The sequence below is a fragment of the Urocampus carinirostris genome, chromosome 2, assembly GCF_059441175.1.
Source record: "Urocampus carinirostris isolate Australia breed hairy pipefish chromosome 2, RoL_Ucar_1.0, whole genome shotgun sequence".
NCBI classification, from domain to species: Eukaryota; Metazoa; Chordata; class Actinopteri; order Syngnathiformes; family Syngnathidae; genus Urocampus; species Urocampus carinirostris.
The window spans coordinates 64802625-64824093 of record NC_142350.1 but is presented as its reverse complement, the minus strand read 5'-3'; the positions used below and the strand labels follow the sequence as shown (position 1 = coordinate 64824093).

The 21469-nt window shown below is 40.3% G+C and overlaps 1 protein-coding gene across 4 annotated transcripts in view; it reads right to left on the bottom strand.

Annotated features, from left to right (window-relative positions):
• The window catches only part of satb1b (SATB homeobox 1b), a 121447-nt gene that overhangs the window by 38568 nt on the left and 61410 nt on the right, over window positions 1-21469 (bottom strand). For 3 of the 4 annotated variants that reach the window (XM_088327517.1, XM_088327516.1, XM_088327519.1), the window contains exons 6-9: window positions 13014-13125; window positions 12416-12493; window positions 8963-9465; window positions 4157-4369 (exon numbers count right to left, since the gene is read on the bottom strand). In XM_088327517.1, coding sequence (XP_088183643.1) covers window positions 4157-4369; window positions 8963-9465; window positions 12416-12493; window positions 13014-13125 — 906 coding nt within the window. The remainder of the gene's footprint in view (window positions 1-4156; window positions 4370-8962; window positions 9466-12415; window positions 12494-13013; window positions 13126-21469) is intronic. The other variant, XM_088327518.1, reaches the window with a different exon arrangement.

Genomic DNA, 21469 nt, shown 5'->3' with positions numbered 1-21469 from the left:
GGGTGCAACCCATAGGGGACAATGCCGTACAAACTAATGAAAAACTGCAGTTAATCATGAGGGAACATGAAATGAAATGACAATGCAAAGCACGAGAGAGCAGTGTCAGCGTCATTTTTAAGGAGACTTGTTGAGAAACATTGCAACGAATTCACGCATTTAAAAACACTTCACCCAAATTTCAAGCAATTTTAATCCTCGAAAACACGTCAAAATTAAAGCATTTTCAAGAATTTCAAGCACCAGCACAGACACTTAATGTACGGTCAGCTCATTTTTAACATCAACACTCATTCAGATGGCGAGCACATAGACGAGGTGGTGCTACAGTTCATGCTCCTATGCAATCTCTCAAAAAAGAGCTATTAGAAAAGATGCACTAATAAGCTTTTAATCTGCTGACGTTTAAAAACGACACCCTGCTGTTCCTTTACTATTGCAAATTGGATCAAAGTTTGTCAGACACTGTGTGGAAAACCTCCAATATTGCACCATGCACTCATTTTTGTAATTCACAATGCTGTCAAATGTGGAAAACAAATTTTAGAAATAAATGTCAAACTCTGAATTGAATCACAATCCCACTAAACTGAATCCAACTGTCATTGAATGGTTTCACTCACATCATATTGAGAACTGCATTTGTGGAAAGATTAACACCCCTAGGTTGACTTAATTATCGGGTTTTAGTTTAAGACTCTGCTCTTAAACTCTACAACTGCACGGGTTATTTAGTGGATTTTGGTGACAATTTATTTTAAGGTTGGGCAAAGGTTAAAAGAACCCGTCACTTATAGGTAAGTGTTATAGAAGCGGCACAAGTCAGCCGTGACACCACACAAGCCTGCCAGATACCTCCGCATGTGTTTTTTACAGGCCCATAAAAACCTTCCTCTGTCTCGGCCTCAATTGCCACCCTGCATGATTTATGTGCGCATATTCATGCTGCATCGGGCCATATATGAGATGCTGGCAGATGGCCAGAAGCGAGTGTGTGTGTGTATATGTGTAAGTGTTTGTGGCTTTGCGAGAATTGCCTCATGTAGGTCTACATGAGAGATGTCAGCAGGCTTTAAATCATGCGGCTAAATGATATCAGCCCACAGATATTCCACTGATGTTGTTGATCTGAGAATAAAGCTGCAAATTAAAAAGGCGGAATAAGTTCCATGTCTTCTCCCGGACGGTTTAAAAGCTTGTGAAGCTATTTTTCATATTGATAGTCAAAAGAATACCGTCATAAAAAGGTGCATCAAGTGGGTCTAGTTGTTAACCACACTATCGCAGCAGTCAACATTTTCATCTAAGGAAGAAACCTATATTGCAAGTGCCTCGTTTTTTTTTTAAAGACAACTACAAAGAGAACAACAAACAAAAGTTCTCAGCAATTTTTGACCTGTGTGTTTTCTTCCGTTGACTGAACGGACACTTCAACACAGTCAGTCTGACGTGAAGATGAGCTTTCATCTGCAAAGTGGTCGGTCCCGCTCAAGTGCAGCTCAGCTTCTTTACAATTGCACTTTTGACTTCCTGTGACGGTACGCGGCCATTTAAAAAGAGGGGCAGACCGGGGTTCGGTTTGTAGGTGGGCGGCTATGCGAAAAACAAGACAGAGGAAGTCATTGTGGGCTGTTCTCTGCGGCAGGATGGTGCTGACAAACGCATTTCTACTCGCACGTAGCCTTGCTTTGAAAACGGATCACTGAGCTTTGTTGTTGTACACTTGATTACCTGAGTGTGAATCGACTAATTGGACATCTAAAAGTTTGGTATGACCTTACATACATGTTTGGGTCATTCTGAGTAGTTATCGGGGTCCCCCAAGGGCTTACTCATCCAAAAGATTCTGTACCACTGCTACAACATTTTGAAAATCCACAGGCCACTGACAAAATCATGAATCAAAAAGAGAAAAAAAGGGCCAGTACTTCTACCCACAAGAGGATACGCGGTTCAGGAAATTAAGAAATGAAAATTGGCCAATTTAGCATCATAATACAAGATTGGTACAAGGGTCCAAAAGGGAATAAAATAGTTTGAAGTAGCCACATTGGGGATGTCACCAGATGTCTACCGCTTGGATATATTAGAAATGATTGTTCTTTTTGAATTCTGACTCGGGAAAATTACATTTGGAAAGAATGGTTCTCAATTAAAAAAAATGTTGTCAGGAATTGTGCTGTTTTGGCTCAAAGCACTGACTTTTGGGTCATTTTGGTGATTTCCACAAGCCCTTTTCAACACAAATCTATCTTGCTTTTTCTAGTTGCTACCCTGTATGAAACCATGTCTTCATCACAAAGAAAGCGATTGTTAAGGTTTGTGAAACAAAAACATTATTCTCATTTATATATATTTATTAAACAAAATAAATTTGTAGAAAAAAAACTAAATATTGAATAGATAATCGTTGAAATCTGCAAACTATTTTTTTGTGGCAGATAATGTTGCTGTTTTTAGTTTGTTTGTCTTTTTTAAAATCAAGATAATAAAATGTCAGAAAATATTGCTGCTTTTAAATATTGGAAAATAATACTTAGTAAGTCAGCTAAATTGGGTTGAGGTGGCAGAGTAAGATTTTTATTTAGAATGTTCATGCATTGAACACACCATTAAGATTGTCAATATTGAGGTTGACAAAAATTGATAATAGAAATAGTCAGCTATTGCCGCTAGACACATTTTTCCAACAGATTGAGGCATTTTACATTATTATAATTTCTGCTAAGAGTTCCTCATGCGCAATCACGTCTGTCTCGAGCAGTAAAATACAGAAATGACAGCGTCAACAGCAAGTGCATCTACAAAAACTTCTAAAATTTGGGAGCATTTAGATTAAAATGTCATCAAGCACATATGGATTAATGACATGCATTGTTCATTTTCATGCATATTGCTATAAAAGAGAGCTTTAGTGTTATGCGATTCTTTGCCTGACAAACTTATTTGAAATTATGTGTATGCAGTCCGAAGAACAAACGCGCTTTGTTTGGACCTTTTAAATTCAAACCGTTGAGAATCGTTCTGTTACACTTTGCAGTTGACCACTGAATGTACTGTACAAAATGCACATATTTGATTTATTAAGTGTTCTACTTCAGCCATGAGGCTGTGTTAGGTTACAGGAATAAAACAATGTTTGTCTTGTGTTAATTATCATTTGCCACACAAATAATATATATTTTACTTCAGGAGGGTGGGAGGCTTGATCAAGGGGAGGCGTGGGCGTGTTTGACATCAAGAAACTCATTTTTAATTTTAACTTTCCCAGAATCAAGTGCAATTGCGCCTCCATTACACTAGGGCGTCAGAGTGTTCTATTTACATTTAGCCTTCACACCTTTTGACACTTTCACATAAATCTTAGCAGACTTTCAAGTGACCCATTGAGAAAAATATTCAACACGGAGGTGGAGTCAGGTAAAGAAAGACGGCGTGAAGAGAATCAATAGTCTACCCCCGAAAGCTAAGACAGTGAAGTTTGAAGAGTAGCACTTCAAAGCAACCACGCAGGGAGATGAGCAAAGACTGTTGTGCTGGCTATGTAAAAAATGATAGAAGCGATCAGCAAAAAGCCAAATAAAATAAGCTTTCATTTAAAGACATTACAACAAATCACGGTCATGTGCGGTCCCTTCTCAAGGTTTCTTCATTTTCCTTATGCTAAGGTTTTGAGTTTATCCTTGCCCTCATGTAGGTTTTAGATCAGGGGGGTGGCGTGATTATAGTCTGTAATAGTCTGTGGTCTGTCCAGCCCTCTGAGACTTCTTGTGATTAAGGGCTTAACAAATAAACGTGACTTGACGCAGCCTGGTCATCCTGGAGGGGATTAATTACCTCATGTGCAGTCCCTTCTCAAAGTTTCTTCATTCACCTAATGTAGAGATTTTGAGGTTTTCCTTGCCCTCATGTAGGTTCTAGATCAGGGGATGGTGTAATAATAGTCTCTAGTTTGCAATAATATGCGGTCTGTGGAGCCCTTTGAGACTCTTTGTGAGAAAGGCCTATACAAATAAACATGACTTGACTTGAGCTAAACTTAAAATAAATAATTACCTGACTATTTGACTTATCGTTACAAATCATTGATTATTCAACTATTAAAATAGACATTATTTGCAGTCCTTGTCAATAAAGAATAACGGAATTTCCGCACCTGAACAGGCCGGCTGGGGGGCGTGCTGATGAGTGGGGCGGCGCCCATGGCAGAGGCGGCAGTCAGGCTGCGCTCCCTCTCCTCCTGATAGATTCGGTCGCGTTCGGCTTCTGGAAGCTGCAGGAAGTTCTGCATGGCGCGTAGGTTGACTAGCAGTGACTGCGAGGCCGTTTTCGGGTCCTCTTCTTTACGCAAGATCTCAGACAATAGGCCCTGCAAGGACACCCAGATGAGGAGAGTGTTAAAGAAACCTCGGGACGGATTAAGTACCGACTGTGTCCAACATCTGGTCTTAACCACATAACCAAAATCTGACTGTGACAGATAAAAGTGACTAAGCTATTTCTTCCAATAAAGGAACTGTTGGTGCTTTGAGGTTTTCTCCTGCATAGAAGTGTAATGCAGCTGCTCATCAGCGTGTCCTCTTGTTTATTTCTCAATGGCATTCCTTGTGGCTTGATTGGTCCTTTTTATTCATCTCAGTTGCAAGCTGTGCAATTCTCTCATAGTCACTAGTTGTGATTCACTCTGAAAACAAGTGAACGCAGGCAGTTTGCCGATATGTAACCACTTTGTTTTGTCAACTGTGTTAGGATAAAAGACGTTTCAATTGTTGATTTTAGTAGAGTCTTAATTCAGGGTTCGTACGCCTTTTATATGGCCAAATTGAAGCACTATTTAAAGCATTTCAAAGCCAATTTTCTAATGTTTCCCAGACCATTGAAAAAGGAAATAATATGTTAATATATTGTTGTAATAATAATTGATTAATTTGCTTCAAATCCCAATTTAAGACGCACTCAAAGTAAATTGCTGTTCTTGAACCATTTGGAGTATATGGACGCTTTTGGTGTCTTTTGAAAGATAACGGAAATAATCTCTGCAAGAGCTACTAACATTGGGTAATCTGAGTTATAACACACAGAAATGGAAGGTTTTTATTCTCACCCGATTTTTTTTTGTTTTAATTGAATGCTTGCAATTGAGTGTAGCATGTGCTTCCTAGCTGGGAAACAGGAGATACAAAGTCTTGAAGCCTTACTTGGTACCTCGTCAAATTTAACAACAATCTGAAAAACGTAATATTGTATTTTACAAATTTTTCCAAGGGTAGGTTTGGGCGTTTCCAAAAGCGGTAATTTGGAGACAACCAGTTTAACAAAATATTTGCCATTTTTTTTATTGCTTTGGCCAATTTTTCAAACTTTGTGAAAGTGTTTTAAACGTTTAAATTCTCATTCCAAAAGTCAATGAATGATTGTGCACAAAACAAAGAACGGCGTCGCAGTGGTTAGCGCGTTTGCGGCACAGTTCTGAGGTCATGAAATGGAATCTCCTGTGTGGAGTTTGCATGTTCTCCCCGTGCTTGGGTGGTTTTGCTCCGAGCATTCCGGTTTCCTCCCACGTTCCATTAAAATGCATTTAAGCTTGATTGGCCGGTCCAAATTGTCCCTTGGATTGAATGAGCGAGTGAGTTGTATGTCTCTGTGTGCCCTGCGACTAGCTGGCAATCAGTTCAGGGTGTCCCCTGCCCACTGCCCGAAGATAGCTGGGATGGGTTCCAGCACCCTACTGAGGATAAGCGGTGCAGATAATGGATGGATGGATGGGAATTATGGGGCTAAACAGACAGCTAGCAACAAGAAACGTCCATAGATGCAGTGATGCTTTACTGATGATTTTCTTTTTTTAATCTGTTGATATTACCATGTATTTTGAAGTAAATATTTCACACTGTTGGATTCACTAGACCCATCCGTATGTAAGGAGGCTATGGTTGCGTACTATCGTCATTTTTTAAAAATGGTCAGCCTATGTTAAATTAATAGAGCTTAAGCTTTCCAATGATATGTGGCATGGAATATTTCACTGAAGGGCAGCACGGCGGCGCAGTGGTTAGCGGGTGTGCGGCACAGTTCTAAGGTCTTGGGAACCTCCTTTGTGGGTTCAAATCCAGCTACCGGACTTACTGTGCGGAGTTTGTAGGTTCTCCCCGTGCTTGCGTGGGTTTCCTCCGGGAACTCCGGTTTCCTCCCACATTCCAAAGACATGCATTTCAGGTGGATTGGCTGGTCTGAATTGTCCCTAGGTGTGAATGAGCGAGCGAGTTGTGTGCCCTGCGATTGGCTGGCAACCAGTTCAGGGTGTCCCCTGCCCACTGCCCAATGATTGCTGGGATGGGCTCCAGCACCCCTGCGACCCTACTGAGGATAAGCGGTGCAGCTAATGAGATGAGATGAAATATTTCACTGATTGGTTACAGGCAGGCTTCCCATCAGGCAGGCTTCCCATCAGTCCGACAGCCCGCTGGCGGCCGGCGGAACGTTAAGGGTTAATTGTCACTATAGTTATGATTATTGTTGATCCACCAACACTAAAGATGTATTAAAAGTGGGTGCAGGCCAAATAAAGTTTATCTTAAGTTTTTTTTTCTTCATTTTATGTGTAGTATATGAACCCAGATTGCTAAAAACATGGCAACAATTTCAAGCATTTACAAGAACTTCCCTTAGATTCCAAGCACTTCTTAAACCTTGAAAACACAACATTTTGAAAGTTTTAAGCACCTGTAAGAAACCCCATCATTTGCATTTGTATAGACAGATTTACTTCAAAAATGAACACGTCCACACTTGACAACTAACTGTCTGACACTATATTCCAAAAGTTGTCTTTTCCTTTTTCCCCCTTCTGTGTGGGGCGAGCACGGGGCCTAGTTTGATTAATGATCGGCCATAAATCACCTCCTCAGCTCTTCCAGGAGCTTCCCCAAAAACACCTCCAACTGCGACTCAACTAACACTTTTGAAAAGAGCTAATAAATAACCCTCCAAAGATGAACCCTCAGACAGCATGCAAGGCAACTATCAGCAGATAACAGATTGTTGTTTGTGTGGAATACGGCACATAGCGTACTGTGCAAGGATGAGAAGTGCATAACTAAAGGATTCTTATCACGTTTTTGTTTTTCTTTTGTAGGGGAGTGGAACATCTTCTCACTTCAAAGATAAGAATTGGGCTACATGCACGACATGTGAACCAGCAAGTTAAGTGGGAGGAAAAATAATACCAGTCATGTAAGGAGCCTGAGCCTGAAGTCATAATCCTAAAAGCATTTATCTTTATTACATAAAGATTCAACCTTTGTACTGAAAAACTATTTGTTTCCATCTTGAAATTAATATTGTATTTTATCCATCCATCCATTTCTGCGCCACTTATCCTCACTAGGAAGGTGATGGAGCCCATCCCAGCTATCATCGTCAGTGGGCAGTGGTTGCCAGCCAGGGCACACAGAGATAGACACAAATCCACACTATCATTCACAGCTAGGGACAATTTGGACCATCCAATTAACCTGACATGCATGTCTTTGGAATTTGGGAGGAAACGGGAGTGCCTGGAGGAAACCCACGCAGGCACGGGGAGAAGAGACGAACTCCACACCGGAAGGTTGCTGGAATTGAAACCTGGACCTTGGCACAGAAGGGGCTACACGCTAACCACCCAGCTGCCGTGCCGCCATAAAAGTAATTTAAGTATCTTAAAAATTACATCTTTTGATATCTGAAAAAAATAGTTCTTTAGTATCAAAAATGTTTAACCGGACAAAATAACTATTCTGACTTCAATTGACAAAACCAACTTTTTCCCTTCATTTTTCTATCCAATTCTGTAACATTTGGCCCCAGACAACCAGTCTTTAAACATTTTTAATCACGTTACCCATTTTTATTCTTGAAAAAAAAATATTGCAATTTTGACCATTTTATTAATTTCTTCATCAAAATATTTTCCCAAATTGAAATGGGCAATTAGTTTTTTTAAATGTCCTCCAATTGTTCTTAAAAACGAGTCAGGCCTTTGTTAAATTATGAATATTTTACATGGCCAATTTGTTTGAACGTTTTTTGTTTTTTTTTAAGAAAAGTTTATTTTCCTTACTTCTGAAAAACAATATCCACCAACATTTTTCTTGGGATAAAATCTTGCAAAATAAATAATAATAATTTGGAGTAATGGGGTGGGGGTGTACTTTTTTCCCTTTTTAAAGAATGCTTAAGTTGTTAAAAAAATCTCTGGAGGAAGTTTATGTTATATTCAAAAAAAATGTGCGGCCATTTTAACTATTTAATGCTTAAAGGCACAGGGTTTATTATTTTGTACCTGATGCATGTAGGTCAAGAAGTTAGCATTTATTTTTCACATCACGAGCCTCTCACCTAAAATGATTGTCTGCAATCTTGCTGCTACTGATACACAAAAATGCTGGATAAAAAGGAAAAGTGAAATGGTACTTTTTGGCCACTTTGAGTCACTGTAGTTTTTATTCTTTCTTGTGCTTTATAGCACTCGTTTTGGGTTACACTACACGATACAATCAAATCTATCCATCCTTCCATCCATCTGCAGCCCTTATCCTCAGTAGGGTCGCGGGCGTGCTGGAGCCGATCCCAGCTGTCTTAGGGTAGTGTGTAGGGGACACCCTGAACTGGTTGCCAGCCAATCGCAGGGCACACAGAGACAGACAACTCACTCGCTCATTCACACCTAGAGACAATTTGGACCGGCCAATTAACCTGACACGCATGTTTTGGGGAATGTGGGAGGAAACCGCAGTGTCCATTGAAAACCCATGTAAGCACAGGGAGAACATGCAAACTCCGCACAGCAAGGCTGGTAGCTGGATTTGATCCCAAAACCGTGCCTCGTACGTGCTGACCACTCAGGCGCTGTGCTGCCTACAATGACATCTAATGCTCACATAAAACACACTGTAACTTTGATACCCTCTTGCCACCTCACCTGAGTTCTGTTGAAGGCCACCCGGGCAAAGACAGCCTGCGATATGCCGGCTCGTTTGAGCTCGTCGCGGACCCACTGGTAGATCTCGGAAGACACCTCCGTGTTGGATCCCACTTGAGGCTCCATAGGCTTGGCGTGCGAGCCGCGGTTGACGGGCGGGTGGTTAAGGTACTGCTGCGACAGAGACTGTTGCGCCAACAGACGGTTGACTGCATACTGCTGGTTGAGGATCTGCGCCATCACCAGCTGCTGGTTCACCAACTGAGGGCTGATGGGCGTGGAGACCAGGCCCGGGTGGTGAAGGCCGGGTGGCATTTGCCGCCCGCCTGCTTGCCCACCGCCGTGGGGCGGGGGCGGCGGGGCGTGTGACAGCGGCGGCACCGGGGACGAAGGCGTCTGCTCGGCCGTGCTGCCAGGGATGGGCTGCTGCTGAGAGAAGCCCAGGTGATTGTGATTGTGGTTTGAACCGGGCGGAGACAGGTCAGACAGGCCGTCTAATTCTGCTGGAAAGAGGACAATTTCAAGGAGAGGTTGTTACTACTTGTCTACTGTTCCTCCCCACAAATATGCAAATATGTTGCTCTTAAAAGTGATTCTTATGGGCGAAGATAATGAACATTTGCGCATTTGTTTCTCGACAGCAGTGAGGGGGCCGCATTGACGCCTGAACACCTCCGCACTCTGCATTCATACATCCTGATGTAAACAGTACTATACAGTACGTTTCAAGCAGATGAGAAAGATTAAAAAAAAAACGCGTGGACCCTTTCCAAAAATACCCTCAATTGTCGCGCCCGTTTCTCGACTGTCAAGGAGCACAATGCAAGTGGCCCAGATGAGTCTATTGAGCGTTTGTCAAAAACAAATGATGACTGAGGGGGGGTAGGGGAGCAAGGGGGTTTAGTAGGAGAAAAAAAAATCCCAGTAATAATCATGTCTTCTTTTGCCCGTAATCCCAGCCATTCCCGGGTCTCTGATGGTATGACTTGTATGCGATTGTGTGTGTCGATGCTGGGGGGCATAGCCATGCAAATTGAATAGAAAAAAAGAGCATGTGGTCCCAGAAAAGCAGGAGGAGGTGGTCCTCTTGTGGAATGCTGCCACAAAAAAAGCCCAGGATTAAAGGCACAATGGGAACGTGATGTGAGCCGCGGGGGTAAAGTGTGAATGAGGACTGAGGTTACATTAAATATAAGGAAAGATGGGACAGGGAATTTAGTGAACCCGATTTCCATAATCGATACTGCTGGAACGGGCTCAATTCCCAGTGACATCAGACAACACATAAAACAAATGTTGTCAAAACAATAGTGGACCAAGGGGTGAAAAGGCAGCCAGTTACTGTAAATTCCAGACGACAGAGTGCACCTGTTTAATGGCTGCATGCTCAAATTTAAGAACGGAACTCAATTTTGTCTCACTTCGAGCTTTACCGGATATTAAAGCTGCAGGCTTAACCAGCCATAAACATGAACCACCATATTTTCCAGACTATAAGTCGCAGTGGTTTTTCATAGTTTGGCCAGGGTGTGACTTGTACTCTGGTGAGACTTATATGTAAATACACATTATTAGCAAGTATATTATTTCACAGGTTATTTTCACACTAAACCGCAAGAGGGTGCTCTAGGCCTGTGTTGATGATCTCTTATTTACTGTATTGTGCTTAAAAATGCCCTCCTTTTCTTACCATTTGGGACACAAACTTTCAGAAGATAAGGCGTCATTTTCCCAAGAGTCAATATTTTCAACTTTCTCAAAAAGGGATTTCTATACCAAGTGCAAATATTAAGTGCTTTACTGTTTTATTCCATTTACCCTTAAACTTATGTTTTTTTAATTATCCATTCTTTATCTGGTGCTACTTATACTCCCGAGAGACTTATTGTCCGGAAAATACCAGCACACACCTGGTGCCAGCAGCGGCCCCGTGACACCCCATAACGGATATCATTTTCAGCTACTTTGTTTTCAGTGATGATCTGATTTATTTATCGTCACACGTTTTCAGATTCGGTGACCATTCAAGATGGCGACAAAGACGAGCAAATGTTCCTTCACTTGATGTTTACTATGTTTGTGTACTGTAACTCAATGCTAAATCTATTCCACCCAGGAGATCCTGGAAGGGGGATTACCAATTGTGAGGCCCCTTCTCAAGGTTTCTTTATTCCTCACATTGAGTTTTTCCCTGCCCACATGTTGGTTTAAGATCAGGTGATGGTGTAATTGTAATCCTGGGCAGTCCTTTGAGACATTTTTGTGATTAAAGGTTATATAAATAAATGTGACTTGACTTGATATTTACTACTCTGCCGAAAGAAAACACGAATAAGGGCACTGTCACGTGAAATGCGAGCGCTATATTTCTAGACGACAACGCAACTCCAACAAGAACAGTTAATGATTGTAAGACAGAGGTGGAAGTTGTCTTTTTGTGTTATCATTAGCGGCTGCCGCAATAGCAGACCAAATTGCATTTGCTTGTCATTGTTCCTTGAGGATTTAAGGAAACTTCATCAACCTGACATTGACGCAGATGACACGGAAAGAGAAATGTAGCGTTTTTTATGAATACAGTAACTTCCTCTGCTTTTCAGTCTCATTGAGGGCTTGATTTGTGGATGAAAAACTTGAAATATGAGTATGTTGCAAATATTTAATAAAGTACTAGTAAACCTCTGTTTTTGCTCCCATTATGTATAATATAAATAATGTTTCATAACGTTCCCACGGTGTTTTGGATTTAAAGCGCATGCGTTGTGGAGAAGAGCAGCTCGCAGTTTTCTTCTGTGCCACCACAAAAAACAAAAAAAAAACAAAGAATGAGTCTCACCAAATATAAAGCTGCAGTGTTTAAATTCAGAAAACGTAGTGGCTTGTAGTCAAATTAAAGCAACTTTTTGACTGGCAACCACCTCCATTTGTGAATAACCCTCAGCTGGGGCAATGTCATCTTTGTGTCTTTCCCAGCGATGCTCACAAAAAAAGTGACGTGTAAAATGTTTTAAAATGTACGATTTTGACTTTGATTTAATATGGTTAAAAATAATTAATCCTAAGAGGAATAGTATTTAACCCAATACGACTGTGGGAAAGAGTTTATGTGTTCCACAATTAACTTTCCAGTCTATGTTTTATCAACCACTATTTTTACTACAGAAAATTCAGATGTTTTTTGTACAGCAGATGTGTCAATTTCGGCACCAGAATGAAGCATATAACTGTATATTTTTATTTATATATTAGTAGTTTTAAAACACTATTTTTTGTATTACATTTTGTCTGATTTATTGATTTGAAATTTCATCATTGTAGGACTACAATGCCATTATTCGATCTGTTAATTATTACCACTACAATTTTTTTTATTTTAATAATCAAAGTCCCTAGCCGTCATGTAAACACTCTCCTGGGAATGAATGGGTTGTTATTGGTGTGTCCAAAACATACCTAATGCATTAGCACGGGGGCTTTCGCGGAGGACACACGTGCCCAGATAGCCCTCCAGCTGGGAAGGTTGTCGAATACCTATGAAAAAAAGGGATGCACGCAAATACAGAATTAAAAAACTGAATGCATAATCTGCGGCTCTCAAATATTTTATCAACCTGACAATAATAAAGATAAAATTCATATTTTCTTTTACACAAAGAAAAATGATGAATTAAAGATTTGAAACAAGTCCCCATCGACTTTATTTCTTACATTTTATTTTTCTGTTTTTGATCCTAAGGTGACATATAAAATTATGTTAGGGGGTCTAGGCAATTAAAAAACCCGGATTTCTGTTTTTAAAAAAAATAGAGTCCGCCATTTGTTGTCAGAGCGATTGGATCGAATCAAAGCAAAGTCTTCTCAGCTGCTAAACAGTGCAGCGTAATCTCAAATTATTAGATAACAAGATAAAAATGCGTTGGCCGCTTTATGTGACAGCAGTGAGACAAAGGCAGTTAGTCATAGAACTTATTGTATTAGGGCGTGTGTGTGAATGACAAATGTGTGTGTGTGACTTTTTTTGCCAAAACCCACCCCGCCCGGTTCTGCTTACCCATCATATCTTTTGTCTTCTTGAAATGTTTATACCAGCGCCCGAATTCTTGACACTTTGCCGCCGACACATTTGCATAGTAAGTGCTGTTGACAATGGAGGAAATCATACTCTGAAAAAGAGATTGAGGTAGAGGGAGAAAAGAAGAGAAAAAAATGAAAGAGAAAGACAGATATGAGCAATCCCATAATGAAATTAAAATAAAACATCAAAAAGAAGAGTATTGATCGGAATTTGAAAGAATCAACCATGTCACAGATGGCAGTTAGGTGATTAGAATGGTATGAGCGTTTAAATGTAATTCAATAGTCTGAGAATGAAATGGCAGCTCACAGGTACCATGCAACTCAGATGCAAAGCAATTGGTAGTTAAACACAACTAAATGAAACTAATAATGCCATGTTAATACATCCTAGCACTAATTAAGTCCAAAAATTCCCGGGCACTAGAAATGTATATTGGCCTTATGCAATACAGACATACAGCACGACAGAGAAAACATATGTAAAACATTTCTCAATGTGTGTTTTGTTTGTGTAGACATGAAAATAGGCCTAGAGTTAAAAACACTTGCTTGCCTCAATGTAACAATTATGAAACATGCTCAAATAAGTGAATACTAGTACAGCACAGAATTCTTATGATAACATAACAGTTCATTGATCTTGATGGAATGATGGATCACGAGATGTCATGAAATACAGATTTGAAGCAACAGTTGGTTTACTATTTCAACTACATTTCACTTTTGTGTTTGGAGTCTCTCGTTGTGAAAGGCTTTTTTTCTGTTATATGAAAATTTTGAATAAATGTACTTTATTTGTACAGCCCTCAATAACATATATATATATATATATATATATATATATATATATATATACACATACATACATACATATGTATTCTATATACTATATTACACAGTAATGTGATTGATGTTGTCAAGCTGTTTGGATTTATTTTCGTTTTGTTTCTGTCGCCATTTATGTCAGTTTTGTCGGATGTTGCATGTTGTGGTAAAATGCTAATTCCCCTTATAGTGTTGAAAGCCAGCAGAGGAACTAACCACGTGTTGTGTGTGACTCATTCATTTGCAGGTAAATTGTACCCGTTTTTATACTCGTTATTGTTATTATTTCTATTTTCTCATATATATATAAAAGGATGATGTTGGTTAAAATTCAGTTTAAAGAAAAATATGTTGAATTCATTGTGAACGTTAAAAAACCAATATATGATCTCTTGTTAAAAGTATCTTGTTAAAATGGATGTAAAAATGTATTGTGATGGTTGATATTCTAAAATGTATTTTATGTAAACTGAAAAGAAAGCTATTTGATATGTTTAGGGCGTCTACAGCGCGCTGCTAACGTGTTGAAAGCCAGCAAAGGAGCTAACCACGCGTTGTGTGTGACTCATTCATTTGCAGCAACTGTAATAAAAAACCTCATCATCCAGTCCAGCGTGAATGTGGATCTTTGGTGGGACGGGTACACCGCGGTTACATTAGTATATATCTGTGTGTGTGTGTGCAGAAACAATACTTATAGAACTTATTGGGAGAGATGCAACATATTTTCACCATCCCCCCAAAATTTGGGGCCAAAATAAGCTAAAATTTTTTTGGTTTCGGCCAAAAGAAAAAAAAAAAAACGGCCAAAAGTTTTCCGAAAGAACATTGTCATGTTGGTTGTTTATTTTGCACCCCCAAAAAGATGGAGATGGAGGACGCTGTTTTTGCCAACAAAAGTTTTCTCAAAAGTGTATGTATTCTTCGATTTTTTTCAGCTGCTAGCCAGATTTTTGCTAATGTTTCGATGCTAATATGACAAAGCTAACTTACTAAGTTGAACAACTATTCTTTGTAGTGATGTTTTTTTGTGTGTGGCATCCTTCTCATTTTTCACCAAAGTCTATTGGGTGGCCCGTACGTTGGGTTTGATTTACATTCGTCATTTTACTTTTGCAAGTATGCCAGCGCAACTTAAATATCTACAGGCACATTAATATCATCACTTCACTCCTACCGTTTTACTGGCACTTTTGACTTTGCCCATTAAAAGCGAAGGTGCCCACAAAATATGTTGTTTTTTTTTTTTTAAAAAGGGGAGGGCAATATTGTGAAGTGAAGCAGCTACAGGCTATACATTTTTCATTATAACCAGCTCCTTTACTCAGAGTACAATCAACTTGCTTGTGTAATTTGCATTTTAGATATCACACAGTTTTACTTTTTTATATTGCTTTGGCTCTGACTGGATTTTTAAGCAGTTTAAGGCTTTTTTGTTGTACATGAGAAATTAATAAATGCAACACCTTAGCATTTAGTAATACGTCTGTCAGGAAATTATAATTTTGTATTGTAACTTTTTTTTGGGTAGGAGGCAAAATAGTATCAAATTCATTGTTATTTAGTTTTGGACCAAAGCCTTCATTTTCGATGGATCCCTACTTATCAGTTTACTTTTTTTAACTGCCACAATGACCATTACAATCCAGGCCTGTCTTGCTAGGCAGATGACACTCAACTATATCTTCCGATGGAGGAATGTGCCACACTAAACTGTGGAAATTTGGAGGCCTGCCTCACTGAGATAAAAGAATGGATGTCACTCAACTTCTTGCGCCTTAACTCTGAAAAGACCAAAATGCTAGTTATTGGTCCATCTAAATGCCGTGACTTGTTCTCAAAAACGGCTCCGAACATATTGACAAATGTAATATCACCCAGAGTGACTCTCTAGGTGTCATATTTGACCCCGATCCGTCCTTTCAAACAGACGTTAAGAATATTACTAGAAAAGCTTTTTTCCATCTTCGCAACATTGATAAAATTTGCTCCATGCTGTCTCAGTCGGATGCGGAGATTATAATGCATGCGTTTGTTACCTCCCGTCTCGATTGCTGTAATGCACTACTCTCCGGTGTCCCGAAGTCCAAAATCAAGAGCCTTCAGCTAGTACAAAATGCTGCAGCGAGGCTTTTAACTAAGACAAGAAAGTTTGATCACATTACCCCGATTTTAGCTAACCTGCATTGGCTCCCTGTTAGCTTAAGATGCTTAAAGATGTGATTTTAAGGTTCTGTTGGTAGTTTAAAAAATCATGCATGGACTTGCTCCCTCATATCTTTCAGATTTAATTTCCCCCTATGTTCCGGTCCGGAGCCTTCGCTCTGAAAATGCTGGTCTACTAGTGATCCCAAGAGCCAAGAAGAGATCCGCAGGTTCGAGAGCGTTCTTCATTCGAGCCCCAGTGCTGTGGAATGCTCTTCCCCCTGAGATTTGATCTGCAACCTCAGTGGAAAAGTTTTAATCGAAGCTTAAAACACACTACTATTCTACAGCATATGAATAACCTATATTTTATGTTGAAAATATCTGTGTATTATTTGCCTTCATGTAGGTTTTAGATCAGGTGATGGTGTCATAATAGTCTGTGGTTTGCAATAATCTGTGGTCTGTGCAGCCCTTTGAGACTCTTTGTGATTAATGGCTATACAAATAAACATGACTTGACTCTTGCAGTACGAAGGCAATGGACTCCATGCAATATAAATGAGCAGCAGTTGCCAGAAACAGTGCTTAAACATGCAAAGGCGGAAAACATAAAGAAGACAACTGTACAACAGAGAAAGTCAGCACTTTGAAAAGTCTGTGAAAAACATCAGGCATGCAAACAGATCGGGTCTAATACAACAAAATAAAATGACTAAAGGCCTTTGCCTGTTCTTTTCATCAAATGCCACCAAGTTTGTCTGGAGTTTTTCCTTTTGTTTAATCGCCGCACATCTGTTGAACACAGACACAGTCTTTACCTGGAGAAGGCCGTCGCGTCGCCATTTAATAATGATAATATCCGCGACAGCTGGCCAGATTCAAACAATCTACCGGTAACTCTGACTTGAAAGAGTTGGCAGGTCTTGGGGAGCACGATGTGTCGGCCCCCCGCCACCCTCACCTTCCTCATTCCTCGAAAATAACCATGGAGATTGCTCTCCTCCTCTGCGTTTCATTATTAAAATGAATGTTTTAACACCTAGCTGGCCTCCGGGTGAATATCAAGGTTGGCGCGGGAGTTGGGGGGGAAGAAAAAAAACATTTTCCGATCGTCATACATATTCAAAGGAGCCCGACCATCTGTTTTCAAATTACAGGTATAGGCCATCTTTATCATTTTCTATAATGCGTACGCAAGGGGAGGTTGCTGCCGAGCACAGCGAGAGCTTCGTCAGACCGCTGATGACACGCTTCGCTAACAGTGGGAGGTAATATCTCAACATCTAACTCCATGTTCCAAAATTCATTTTTTTTAAATTAATTAGGGTGGAATTTGTGCTACATGTACTGGGTCGAAAGAAAGTCCTCCATTGAATGCTAATGCTCAGTAGTCAATTTAACAATACTACATAAACATGGTTGGGTAGGGTTACTTTAACTTGATTACTTTCAATCACTTTTGGATTACTCTAATACCAAATATGCTAATAAAAGACAAAAGAAACTCAATATGAATACAATTACTAAATTTTGTGCAGGCTTGGGGAGTAACAGAATACATGGAACGGCAAAAATCATGTTGGCAAGCTGTTTGGATTTATTTTCTTTTTGTTTCTGTCGCATTTTAAGTTAGTTTTGCCGGAGATCAAAGAGATCAAAGCCAGGAGAGAAAGCTTACCACGTGTTGTGAGTCATCATTTTATTCATATTTAGTTTCTTTTGTCTTTTATTAGCATATTTGGTATTGGAGTCATCTAAAAGTAATTGAAAGTAATCAAGTTAAAGTAACCCTACCCAACCCTGTACATAAAAGAGCCAAAATGTATGTGCGCCGAATATTATTTTTGTTTTAACGATGTGTTGGCACAGGTTAATTTTCAGATTTATAAAAGTAGAAACGCTTTTGTTGTCAGAAAGGTGTCCTTGGGCAAAAGGTTTTGACCACGAGGCTAAATGCGGAAGCTGGCTAACTGATGTTGTCGCTTTACCTCGTGTGTATCTATTGTACTCTTCGTATTTTAACGTAGCTATAGTGGAAAAGATAGGTTCGTCTGTCTTCAACCTGAAGACCATTGTAAGCGTGTTACTTTAGATCAGTTAACTGAGTGGGTAGCTTAAGTGACTTCAGGTAACAATTAGCACGTCTGCCTAGCTCTGCCCATCATAAGGGCACTATAGTAGTTCTGTATTGTACTGAACTCCTTTTACACTACCCAAATGATTCCGTACTGCACAGGGGTGCACAAACATCAGCAGGGAGGCAATGGGTACCAATGTTTTAAGTCTGACTCGGTCGAGGCACAAACCAGCAAGCTTACCTACCCGGAAGCCACTGAGCTGGTGATGACTGAAATGCTTTTAAAACCAGTGTGTACTTATGGCACATATTCATAGATTTGGGATTCTTTAAACAGGAGAACATCAAAATTGTGTTTTTGTTGCTTATTTGAAGCACACTTGTCATTCATTTGAAATGTCATTGAAATTTAAATGGGATTCTTGCGTGACTTTAATTTCTAATACGACGATAAATTATGGGTGATTCTCAAATCGGTGTGCGTAAAGTAAATGTTGTGGCTAATAATAGGTTTATCACCCAAAATAGGAGTAACTGACCGGTCATAAAACTGAAATAGAAATAAAACAGTGTTATTAAACCAAGATTAAACAAATTTAAAATTTCTCAGCTTTATTTTACGATAATCCCTGTTAAATGCTGCCCATTGTCTTGTCAATAGTTCCTTAAATTTCTGGCTTTTGTTCAAATTTTGACAATGATGATTCCACTATTAATATTACCAGTCACCAAACCTAGAACTAATCCAGTAGCTTTACTTCCCTGTGCCTAATAGCCTAGTTTCCACAATTTGTTGGTATTGTTTAATGCATTTTTTCTATGGTATCAAAATCCACAAGTAGGACATTGCCAGGCTATTTTGTTACATGCTTTTATTTTTGTCCCTAAACTTTTTAGCCTGGGTTATACTTTGAGGCTGGAATTGAGTATTGACATTTTCATTTACTTTATTGGCAGCATGCAATCGTCACTGTATACCGGTTTGTGGCATATGCGCAATAAATGTATACCTTGTAGCATCTGAGGAGGAGTGTTGGCCAATTATTGTCATCTGGATTGGGGGATATCCAGAGGACATTTGTCACTCAAAACTGGAAGAGGGGGGAATTAGGCACATTCGGACGGCAGGCGTATTACAAAGCGACCTTTTGTGGTTCAGCTGAAAAGCCTTCGTTCAGTTTTGAGTCGAGGGGAGTGGAGGGTTAGCAAGGCAAAATATTCCTTTTAATGGCTCATACATATATGCATAACGGCCTTCCTTATTTTGTCCGATTGGATTTTAGCCTTTTTTATCTGGGCTTTTAATTTAGTGAATCCGGCTACTACCTGTCTTCGCCTCCGCAAATTCCCCTCCAGTCAACCACCCATGTTTTATTTACAGTGTATCTGGGCTAAGGCTTCCTCACTTTCCCTGAATCTCGCTTCCTTTTTGCACTCCCAGCCCCCTCAACGCCAAACACTTTTCCAAGGCTGGCTCACCCTCGCCGCCATCTTTGACACAGATGTTCTAATAAACGCTGCTCATTAATCAGCCCTTTCCCTCAATACATCACGCCAACTCTCTCACAGGGGGCCCTGCCTCGTAATTGTATACGTCTGACGCACAACAACAGCACAAGACACACACTGGTAACACAACCCTGTGATGCCACCACTGACGCCATTGGGAAGACTGTGTTATAAGACATCAACAGGTAACGTGGTTTTGCACCTGTGTATGCGTAATATGTGTGTATATGGATGATAGCCATCTGCAGCTGATCCTATCAGTCAGCAGGACCAGTAAGTGGTACTGGGTGACTATCGGGCCACAAGATCTACTCTGTTTCTATTAAGGGAGACAGGAAGTGTGGTTGCTGTGGCGTCTCACACGTGCAGCCAGACGGGCTGATTAACACACCCACACGCATGCAGTTCAATTAGGGCAGCGAGCAAAACCACGTATGCAACCCCGCCAACATCCCAGCTCAATTACTGTATTTTTCATACTTTAGGACGCGGCCATAACCCCAGAATTGGCCAAAAATTTACAGTCCGCCTTACATGCAGACAAAATTGGAATTGCGCTACCATATTTGTGCAATTATTGATCAGTCAATACATTTTATTGCCGACCACAATTGCATAAGGGATGGCAATGGTAAGAGCATCGAATCCTGCCCACCAAGCCGCTAGGGACATGAATGGTTGTTAGCAGTTGCATAACATGGAATGCAACGGGAATCGAACACAGATCCCCGGATACAGACGATACATGAAAATGCAGTAGATCTTATCTTATTATTACACTATTTCACGCTACCGGATATGTTAGAGTAGAGATAATTTTGTTTCACTTTTTCTCAGTTAAAATAAAGCATTGCAAGTGACAGACGTTTTGAATACGTGCGGGCATGCATTTATACATTTCGGGATGACTGAATTGCTTCCCACAATGCCGTTCTCATACAGTTTAGAACCACCGAATTACTTCCCGCAATGCCTTCCTCGTGCAAGTCGACTGTACCACGGACTGGTTTCATGTCTGACAATATTTTCGCCGTCTGGCGAGATTAACATAAACAATTTGCTACCGGCACTAAAAATAACATGATAAGGTAGGACCTAATGCCTTTTCATTTAACATCTGTATCCCTAGTGATCTAGTGGATAGAAGCCTGCACAATGCACGCCAAAATTTGGGTCTCGAATCCCGTTGCATCCAATATGCAATTGTGTTCAGTGATATCATCCGACTGTTCAATCAATGTTAAAATACGGTACTTTTATTTTTCTGTGCAACCCTAGCCCTAAATGCAGTTTTATTCAATGTGCCCTGGGTGTGCGCCTTATAGTGCAGAAAATATGGTACATCAACCACCTTAACTGGCATCCCACCCCACACACAGAAACACAATACACAACACACAGCACACTAAGATGGCATTTTGATGACTCTTTGCAGCTGGCGCATCGGTGTTTGTCTGTAGACAAGGGGGTGGAGGGATCGTTTGTTGCCATAGTTTCTGTCAAAGTGGGCAAAGGGTGGGGGGCCTGCCAAGCTTGGTACCAACCAACCACATCGTTAAAGCCTGATTGGCTGAATGAAGCGAGCTGGATTAGCCCACTTTAAGCCACCAGTGTAGCGGCCGAGGCTAAACGCATGCACCCAGTTTGTGGACATTACACTTGTGCAGTTACTCCTCAATATCAATGTACTGATATCGGAAAACGAACATAAAGAAGACCCCACGTGTCTTGTTCAGCGACCAACTGTGGGTCAAGGTTAAAAAAAATGAGCCAGATATGTATTCGGTCAAATGGTGACCACCGAGTTGACAGATGGCACAAAGCACGTAGCTGTATGCCCATGTAATTGTGACCAAGTGCAAAGTCAAAAC